This window comes from Poecilia reticulata, unplaced genomic scaffold (genome assembly GCF_000633615.1).
Source record: "Poecilia reticulata strain Guanapo unplaced genomic scaffold, Guppy_female_1.0+MT scaffold_196, whole genome shotgun sequence".
Classification (NCBI taxonomy): Eukaryota; Metazoa; Chordata; class Actinopteri; order Cyprinodontiformes; family Poeciliidae; genus Poecilia; species Poecilia reticulata.
The window spans coordinates 115,390-126,176 of record NW_007615020.1 but is presented as its reverse complement, the minus strand read 5'-3'; the positions used below and the strand labels follow the sequence as shown (position 1 = coordinate 126,176).

Sequence of the window (10,787 nt, the reverse complement as noted above, 5' to 3'; positions counted from 1 at the left end):
TATTATTATTACCTTGGGTATCAGATGACATTCGGCTGTTAATGAAAAAGAGAGACTCTGCTTTAAAATTTTTTCTTAAAAATAAAAGGACCACAGATTGGCTGCTTTTTAAAAGTTTGAGGAACAGAGTAGTTAAAGAAATGTACAAATCTAAAGCTAAATATTACACAAATGTCTCATCAGAAACTGGAGGGAATGGTAAGACGATCTGGAAACAACTAAACAGTTTACTGAATCCCAGTGCAAACACTAAACATAAATATGAACTTGCAATAGCAGGAAAACCATAACTGATCCTGCTAAGCTAGCAACAATGTTTAATGATTTTTTCCTCTCTTCAGTTAAAGACTTGGCATCAAAGTTTCTGCCAGCTCCAATGGAAACACACGGTGCAAAACCGACCAAAAAGTGTTCTGATTTCTTCTTTTAAGGAAATTCATTACTCTGATGTTCAAAAAGTCATTAACAGCTTAAGTAATTCTCCCGCAAGGGATATGTATAATTTAGACGCTATGTTTTAAAAAAAATACAGTAACATTTTAGTAGAACCTTTAACTCGTATAGTTAACATTTCCATCAGAACAGGGCAATTTCCCAATGCATGGAAAAAAGCTTTGGTGAAACTGATTTTTCAATCAGGAAGTCCACATGAAATCAGCAACTACAGGCCAATAAGTCTGGTTCCGGTCATGTCAAAAGTGCTGGAGAAAATTATTCTGGAACAACTACTACTGCATTTAGAAAGTAACAATCTTCTACATCCGCTTCAGTTTGGTTTCAGATGTCAACATTCCACAGAGACGCTGTAAGTCTGCTGCTTGAAAAGGTTAAACAATCACTTGACAAGGGACAAATTACTGGTGCAGTTTTTCTTGATTTGAAAAAGGCCTTTGATACAGTGAATCACAATTTACTGATCTCAAGGATTTCATCATTTAATTTCTCAGAACGGTCATTGTCTTGGTTTAAATCATATTTGAAAGATTGTGAACAATGTGTTGTCATTAATAACAGTAAATCTGTTTTCTGCAAAATTGTAACAGGGATTCCACAAGGAACCATCTTGGGTCCGGTCCTTTTTAGTTTGTATGTTAATAGTCTTCCTGAAATTTGTCCTGAAGTCAATCTGCAAATGTATGCTGATGACACCATTGTTTACACATCGGACAAAAGCGGTATTGTTGTCGGTGAAAAACTTTAGAACAGTGTGCAGAAATTATCAACGTGGCTAAAGGATTCTTGCTTAACTCTCAATACAAAGACAAAGTGCTTTTGCTTTTCAATCAAGAAAACATCATTACAGTCCTTGAATATTCAGATCAATGGGGACCCTATTAACAAGTATCACAAGAAAAATATTTAGGAATAATTCAGGAATAATTCTGGAGGCTCAGTTAAATTTTAGGAGCCATTTTGATAAAATCTGCAAAACTGTTAGATCGAATATAAATAGTTTTAAAATTATTAGACATTGTTCGACACTTCACTGTGCAGAGATGTTTTTGAACTCACTGATCCTCACATTTGACCTACGGAGCTCCTGTCTGGTCTCAGACTAGTCAAACTACTCAAACCATTAGCAAGTCTCTATAATCGGGCCTTAAAGGTTTTATATCAAAAGCCGATTAGATTCCATCACTGTCACATTTTGGCTAAATTTGGCATTTTGGATTTTACAAATTTTCTAAATTATAATGTATTGAAATTGATTTTTAAGTGTTTAAATGGACTTGCACCTACACCATTAAGTGATTGTATACAGAGACTGCAGGGCAACAGCAGATCTACCAGAGCAGCTTTAGATGGAAATTGTAAGGTTCCCTTTCGAAGAACCACTTTTGCTCAAAGTGCTCAGTCTGTGAGAGGATCTGCAGTTTGGACTCACTTCCTGTTCATTTAAAGTCTGCAACCAGTTTTTCGTACGTTCAAAAATCAAAACTCTGATAATGTCAAAAACAAAACTGTACCCATTTTTGATGTTTTACATTTTTCTGTTTGTATACATTATGTGGTGCTATTTTAAATGATTATCACTTCAATTTTTAGTTATTTTTTAAAAGCCCAAATGGGGACAAGTGCTGCAAATTAGCTGTTGCTATTGCATCATGATGCAAACATGGGATGATGTTTTATTCAGTTTGTCTATGTCGATGTGTGTCTGTCCCCATCAAATAAACTTTATAATAAAAGTTGTCATGATTTTCCCCTCAAGACAATCTTAAAACGTCCAACGATCATCCTGTAGTGTGTCATGTGTTACGACTAATTGGATTCAGTCGGCAGAACCTCGTGGCCGTGCCGATCTAAATCAGGCATATTCAACATGAATATTGCCTTGGCCAGTTTACCACTGCAGCATGTGATAAACTGCTGCTGTGTTCTCGCTTCAACAGGGAGCGAGAATGCAGCCTGTTGAATGTGACAGGTAACCAATCAGAAAGCGAGGATTACCCATGACATAAATAGGTTATAAGGTTATATAATGATAAGGCAATACATTCAGCCGTGTTCGTTTACTTTAAATTCACGTCTGATACAGTGGGTTGTTAAGTGATTTTCTATCTTAAATCTGAATGTCGGTGAGAGAAATCGGTTCGTGTGTGTAGCTCTTGCTGYGTGGCTGGGCACCACACATGGCACGATCGAACCCGATATACTTAGGATTTTTTGTCGGCTAGTGTGTCTCTCAGGTTTTGAAAATGGGCAGACGATCGGCCGACAATTCTAAAATTGTGTAGTGTGAGCTGAGCATTACGCTAAAGAAATGAGGAAGGGAGAGTCAGTGGAGAGCACCGGAGTCGAGCCTTTTTTTCATTCAATGTCATCAATAGAAAGAGAAAAAGGCAGGAAGAAACGATAAAGCCGATGAATTAAAATGAAGTCGATGACTTTCATTTGTCGTGAGATTAATTGATTTATTGTTTATCGTGACAGGCTTATCTATTTATACAGTAAATTTTAGAATATAATTATGTCTTTTAAATTAGGCAGTAATATAAACAATAATTCAGCTGACATAAAGCCAAGCAGCTGCTTTTGTGCAATATTTTTTTCAAAATATTGTTTATTAGAATTAACAAGCAGCTAAGAAGAGCAAAGCTTACTTTTCATGTTTATCGTTTGACAATAAACATGCTCTACAAACTATTGCTCTCAACTATTTATTTGTGACAAAATCTGGAGATAATTCCCAAGCATACATTTCAAACACTAATATCTGTAACTTGAACCTGATGCAGCTCATGTGTAGCTCCTCCTGAATCTCTTTAGGGAAAAGAGACCATAAGCTGCCTTCTCCACTTCGAGAGCCAGACACTATGAATACCAGTGGACACTGACTATTCTTTACAAAGAACCTGGAAGACAGATAAATGAATAAAAATATCAAACAGAATCTGTGAATTAGAGAAAAACAACAATTTTGAAATCTACATACAGCAGAATTAACAGTGATGTGAATAAGTGTTCTATGATTCTTCTATGATTTCCATTTTGCATGTTTGTCACACTCAAGTGTTTCAGAAAATCAAACCAGTTTAAATATTGGTAAATGACAACACACATTTTTAATTTAGCTTTTAAATGAAGACCCTACATAGCCCTGTGTGAAAAATTGATTGCTGCCCCCTCCCCATTATAACATAACTGTGGTTTATCACACCTGAGTTCACTACCTCTAAACACACACCGGCCTGATTACTGCCGGAACTCACCTCAAGGTGTCATGAAAGCTGCAAGGTTGTCTGTAGAACTGGTTTGGAAAATCCTGGAAAGAAGGAAAAGTAAAGGAATGTAAAGCTTCTTGTTGAAAAATATATGACAAACACTTTTCTTGACAATGTGAGAAAGAGTCGGAACATGCAGTTGGAGTAGAATAAATATGTATTGATAAAAAGAAGAAATGCATTAGTGCATAAAAGAGAGACTGGCAATCACAATAATGATAAAATTTCCATCCATCCATTTTCTTCCGCTTATCCGGGGTCGGGTCGCAGGGGCAGGAGCTTCAGAAGGGAGGCCCAGACTTCCCTCTCCCCAGCCACTTCTTCCAGCTCCTCCAGGGGAATCCCAAGGCGTTCCCAGGCCAGTCGAGAAACATAGTCCCTCCAACGTGTCCTGGGTCTTCCCCGAGGCCTCCTCCCGGYGGGMCGTGCCCGGAACACCTCACCAGGGAGGCGTCCAGAAGGCATCCTTACCAGATGCCTGAGCCACCTCAACTGGCTCCTCTCATCGTGGAGGAGCAGCGGTTCTACTCTGAGTCCCTCCCGGATGACCGAGCTTCTCACCCTATCTCTAAGGGAAAGCCCAGCCACCCTGCGGAGGAAACCCATTTCGGCCGCTTGTATCCGTGATCTCGTTCTTTCGGTCATGACCCAAAGCTCATGACCATAGATGAGGGTGGGAACGTAGATCAACCGGTAAGCTTTGCTTTTTGACTCAGCTCTCTCTTCACCACGACGGACCCGCTTCACGGCAGACGCTGCACCAACCCGCCTGTCGATGTCCTGCTCCCCCCTTCTTCCCTCATTCGTGAACAAGATCCCCAGATACTCTACTTGGGGCAGGACATCCCCCACCGACCCGGAGAAGGCACTCTACCCTTTTCCGGCTYAAGACCATGGCCTCAGATTTGGAGGCACTGATTCTCATCCCGGCCGCTTCACACTCGGCTGCAAACTGCCCACAACACGGTTGTGGGGTAAGCACAGACAACAGTCAGAACCCTTCCCCCCCACCCGTARGCAGAGGGAGGCTACCCTCTCATTCACCGGAGTAAACCCCAACGTATAGGCGTCAAGATGGGGGGTAACAAGTATGCCTACTCCTGCCCAGCGCCTCTCACCGCGGGCAACTCCAGAGTGGAAGTACGTCCAGCCCCTCTCAAGGAGACTGATTCCAAAACCAGAGCCATGCGTTGAGGTGAGGCCGACTATTTCTAGCTGGAACCTCTCAGCCTCACCCACTTGGTCTGGCTCCTTCCCCACCAGAGAGGTGACATTCCATGTCCCCAGACCTAGCTTCTGCAGCCGAGGATCAGACCATTAAAAAATAAAAAAAATAAAAAAGGTGTGAATTCGCCCCTTTTTKAAGTTTCACAAATAAGAAAAAGGTTTCACAAATCACAAACATGGTTCTGTATATTCTGCTATTAGAGTAGAATAATATAGTCCAAGTTTGAAGAGTATAGGTGCTGTGGTTTTGGAATTAGAGCAGATCTTGTGTGACCAAGACAGAAAAAAAGGGTAAAAAATGCCCTTTATTGAAGTTTCACAAATCGGATAAACGGTTCACAAATCCCAAACATGGTTATAAATATTCTGCTATTAGACCAGAATAATCCAGTCCAGGTTTGAAGAGTCTAGGTGTTGTAGTTTTTAAACTAGAGTCGATTAAAAATGCAGAAGGTTGTGAAAAATTTGGTAGAATCGCCCTTTAGCCATTTCCCAAATCAGAAGCTGGAATCGGAAACCAACTTCCGCTTCGCCTGCCTCGCTCTCTGTCTTTGCAGTTTCTCTCACACTTTCTGCTACTCAGCAGTAGGTATCTGGTTACATTGTGTTGCATTCAAGGTTGTCAGAAAAAAGAGATTAATGCGCTTAATGTCCGATTTGCCATAACCATTTGTTGAATTCATAGTCGCCAGCTGGGGTGGCAATTGTCACCCCCTGCAACCCCAATAGAACCGCCCCTGGACCTACTTAATTCATTTGTGTGGTACCTGTCGACAAACTTTCGACAGGTATAGTTAACAGGAATAACTTTTTTTAAAAATAGTTGAATTAAGAAATATATTGATTGATGAAAGCAAATTGTTAATTTGTTTCTGTGAACAAATGAAACATAAGTTCACTGAAAGAGTTTACTTTGTCAGACTAACAAAAAAGTTTAGTTAGTTCAACTACCTCCTATCTTGTCAATCTGAAGTTATTGAATTAGTTAATTCATTAATTTTCTCTTTAAAAAAAATCATAATCTCACATTACAATATCTGTTTTGCTTTCAAATAACATAATACAATTAGGTGGAACCTGTTGATATAAAAAATTATGTTAAGTTAATGATTCATTTCTTTGAGTGATAGGTGATCCTATCAAAATACTTTTGCCATATAATAATCCTGTAATTAGTATATACATAAAACCATATATCAACATCCTTAAGGGGAAACACTGTGTTCTTATTAATATTGATACTCATCTTTTGCCAGACAGAAATGACGAGTAATAGACTTGTCACACCCATCCTGTTTTAAGCTTTGTGTGCTCTAGATCGGAAAGGTGGTGTAATAAGTGTTTCAATTTCTTAATTACTGCTAATATGAAATTGAGAAAACAAAACCCACAAAAGAATTTTAACTTTGTAGAATGCTTATTTTACTTTGAAATTATTGTCATCGTTAAAGTTTGCCCAACACCTGCTTTCAGAATTTTTCACTGTGTCAAAGAATACAAAAAATGTAGAAACAGACAACCTGAGGCAAGTTGAAGATACTGTACATACCTCCACCAGGATGAGCTTTTTCTCTGCAGCACCTCCTTCACCTTTCATTTTCAGGCATTTGTACTTGTTAACTCGCAGAAGGAACTCCTGAAATTGTGCCAACTGAGAGCTGCAAGACAAGCCTTGTGACCTCCATTCTGCAGGAGAAAGACAAACGGTTCTTAGAACCAGAATCACAGTACAAAGCATAGGCATGCTGCCACGGACATTATTTAGAGTTAGTGTCCATATACGCAAGAACTCAATCTCCTTCATATATCTTGAAAGCCTTGCACAATGACTAGTGAAAACTACTGAACTACTGAAAAGACTTGCCTTTCATATAACCTACTGAAAGGCAAATCAGTAGGTTATACGGATTTGCAAAGTAGTGAAAATGGTTCATATTCACTGATGAAAAGCTCTACCTTTCATACTCACTAGTGAAAACTTTTCATACAAAGTAGTGAAAACCTTTTATCTACCGCTTTATTATCAAGTGGTGACTTTGAAGCTTTGGGAAAATCTACTAAAACCATTTTGTGAAGTGGGTACTCCAAGTCTTTCCGAAATCTTTTTAGACTAGTCTGGTGTGTTAGATGCTGAGAATCGAAACTAGTTATGAGAGATGAAAAACTCCAAAGGAAACACTAGCTTTCAAATGGCTGCAAAGCTGGAGGAAAAGGGCGGGGTATAGTCCATCAGGGTTTCCTAAATGCATTATAAGCCAGGCTTGACTTGCTCTCACCCCACAGGGCTAAAACGTTTTCTTTGTTTTTTATATAAGCTGGATTACAAGTGTCCTTGCTGTGTTTAGCACATCGCTGGTAGAGCAGAATCGTTCCCGAAAGACGGGTTCATACTCTCTGTGCACAACTATTAGGCAAGTTTTAGTTGTGACCATATTATTTTTATTCACATTTTCAAACTCCAAGCAGTATAAACTTGAATACTTATTGAATATAAACATCAGCTGATGTGTATTTGTTTACTGAGAGAAGGTGGGGCCTACGGAGATCAACACTCTATATCAAGGTGTGCATATTTATTAGGCAACTTCTTTTCCTCAGGCAAAATGGGCCAAAAGAGAGATATTTAAGTGACTCTGAAAAGAAATAGTTTGGAAACCACTGGGGGGGGGGGCAGGAGAAAAAGTTTGGGAACCACTGATTTAGCTAGTAAAGGCTTTAAAGATGAAAGAATAATGAAGTGGTACCCTTCCTCACCAGACCAGACCTAACCTTAGACAAGACGAACGACAAGGTGAGATGGATGCAGGTGAAGAACATTTTAAACAAAAATTTTCAGCTAAAAACACTCACGGGGAAACAAACAAACTTTTTTAAAGACCACCTTGATATATTAGCATTGTCTTATCTGCAAACCACCAATGCGTGGATTAAAAGATCAGCACTTGCTTTATAAATATTATGTAAAAGGATTAGTGCATAAATACTGCAGCTAGTCAGTGCCATGTTTATTTATTTAATAAACCATCTGTGTTTCATTGAAAAACATCCACTATAAGAAGCTGTTATTCAATAAAGAATCAATAAAGTATTGAACACAAAACATCATGTGGCTGCAGAGACAGAGCCATAGCAGAACCAAAGCATGGCACTCAGAACAAAGTCATCAGTCAGAAAAATGTGTAACTTAAATAGTTAAGGATATATTTATTTATACCTCTGGCAGAGATTTAAAAATTTTTAATCCAACCAAAATCTTTGGTTCATAAAGAAAATAATAGACTTATTTAAAAAAAAACATTTTTAAATAGAGAAATGACTACGCCCTTCTCAATAGACACAATCTTATTAACAATATAGAGCAATCAAACCCTTTTTATTAGTCTCAAAACTGTGTGCTTATTCCTCACCAGACAAACTGCCCGAGTGTGGTTCTGTACTTGCTGGGTTAGTCCATTCCTGAACTCTGACACCTAACTTCGTAGACAGAACTTGGACTGTCGCAGTTTTTCCAGAGCCCGATGGTCCTGTCAGTATCAAAATACCACCCTGGAACACAAAAAATAGTAATATTTATACAAATGCACAAACCTTCCAACTAAATTGTAGTATCCCCCATGTTTATTATTGTGAATCCCAAGTGTGAAAATTTAAAAGAAGCAAGACACTACAAGCTTTTGCTCCTAAGGAAGCTGAAGGCCGAGAGGTTTAGCCCTCTGTCCAATATGAAACAAGATGTCCCAAAGAATAATTAAGCATGGCAGGCCGCCAGGCTTTACTTGCACCCCCGCCAGGCTAAGCATTCAGAATTGTTCTTGAAAGATTGTTCTTTTACTTGATGTACTGAACAGGGCACGAAGCAAGGAGAACGCACCAATCACACTATCAGTATCCCTATGCGTTAGTTGCCTAGTGCACTGCCCCGGCTGAGTCTCTGAAGTTTACCTTGGCATGCACCTCCTTTCACTCAAACTGGACACAAAGCTCACCTGTATTGGCATTTATATCGAACCCCTGTGGGGACACATGTTTTTTGGAGAGTACTTAATCAAATCAGAAGTTTAAAAGCCAAATCAGAAGTTTAAAAGCTGCACAAGCTCTGCTTGTGCAGCTCAATGTCAACCTGTCGAATCCACTGAGCTGAATGCTGTGTGTGTCCTACCTTTTCTCTTACAGGGTGAGTCAGGCAGGTGTAGCTGGTCATCAGACCTGCAGCTGGAGGTCTGCAGGTCAGGAGGTGCGTTTAAATATGAGCTGGATTCCTGTTTCAGATGTCAGCTGAAGGAGGAACAGCTTATCCTGCTCTCTTTCGTCCTTACTAATAACTTTGCCTATGAGTTATTTTAAAGTCACAGTTTTTATAATTATGCTTACACTGTCAACATCATAACTGGATTACTTCCAACCGTAGGACTGTGGGATTTTTTTACTTTGAACTTTAACTCTACTTTTTCCACTTCCAAGCTGAATCAGGGGAAGATGCCTCTGGCCAACCCTGGGGACATTAGAAGTATTATACAAAGGTTCCAATCTCCAAAGATCAACCCAGGTTCAACTCTACAAATGACTCCAAATAATGACCAGTAAAATAACTGTAAAAAATAAAGGTAACTACTTCACGGATTGCGCCTCACGGGTTATTTTTGGAACGCAACCCCTAAGAAAAACAAGGGTTCGCTGTAAATGTAGAGTCTACTTCATTTTTTTCTACAGCAAAAGTTTTGTCAAAAAAGCGTAACAGGCTCAATTTCAAAAGGTTGTAAAAAAACTTTTTTAAAAATAAAAATGTGTTGGAAAAAAAACAGTCCATGAATCCTCATTCCAAACACATTCACTTACATTTTCTCTTTATGGTACATGTTCACATTCTTTATTGACTGTATATCAAATATATTTTAAATGTAACTGAAGATCTGACATAATACAACATATAATATTCAATAAAATACAAAGACTTAAATCTTATTGTCATGGACGTCGGAACAAGTCTGTCACTGGGGGGGACGCATATCAGAAACCTGACAGATCAGTAAATAGCTTGAGCAGAAATGTCAAACTATTGTGCCATCAACACTTCAGTAATGCGTTACTCTAATCCAGAGTTTCTCAACCTTTTTTGGCCCAGCGCCCCCCCAGCCCTTATTCAGGTCCCTCACCGCCCCCACCAAAGAATTTGCAGGCTACTTTGCACTGACCATTATTTTATCATTAATATTACTATTACTATTGTAGATGTTTTGATTTTTAGGCTTGTTTCTATATTTATCATCAAAAATAATTTCCCAGTGAATAAAAAAGCCATGAGAATAGAAATTATTTTCACAGGTGTCTAAAAAAATGCAACAAACATTCAAGTTAAAATTTGTAGGTCTAACAGCAGCCAATCAGAGTGGAAACAATATTCTTATTCTTTGCCGTTTTCTAGTTGTTAAATATTATTGATTGTCTATTGATTATAGATTAGTTTTACTGGACAGAAATTACAAAGAACAAATCTGGTTCTTAATCAAATCCTAATTGAAAAAATAAATATATCAAATCTAATTAAAAACATAAAAGTGATCAGTACTTTACTGTTATGGTCTGTAAGATATATACTGCTCAAAAAAAATAAAGGGAACACTTCAACAACACAATATAACTCCAAGTAAATCAAACTTCTGTGAAATCAAACTGTCCACTTAGGAAGCAACACTGATTGACAACGGGGACCCTTGTCGGGTCAATCAGTGTTGCTTCCTAAGTGGACAGTTTGATTTCACAGAAGTTTGATTTACTTGGAGTTATATTGTGCTGTTTAAGTGTTCCCTTTATATTTTTGAGCAGTGTATTTAATCT

General features: G+C 38.5%; 1 protein-coding gene across 6 annotated transcripts in view; it reads right to left on the bottom strand.

Moving 5' to 3' along the window:
- rad17 (RAD17 checkpoint clamp loader component) overlaps positions 1-10,787 on the bottom strand; it is a 56,379-nt gene that overhangs the window by 19,998 nt on the left and 25,594 nt on the right. For all 6 annotated transcript variants that reach the window (XM_008402244.2, XM_008402242.2, XM_008402239.2 and 3 more), the window contains 4 exons: positions 8,360-8,498; positions 6,502-6,638; positions 3,714-3,766; positions 3,231-3,356 (listed from right to left, as the gene is read on the bottom strand). In XM_008402244.2, coding sequence (XP_008400466.1) covers positions 3,231-3,356; positions 3,714-3,766; positions 6,502-6,638; positions 8,360-8,498 — 455 coding nt within the window. The remainder of the gene's footprint in view (positions 1-3,230; positions 3,357-3,713; positions 3,767-6,501; positions 6,639-8,359; positions 8,499-10,787) is intronic.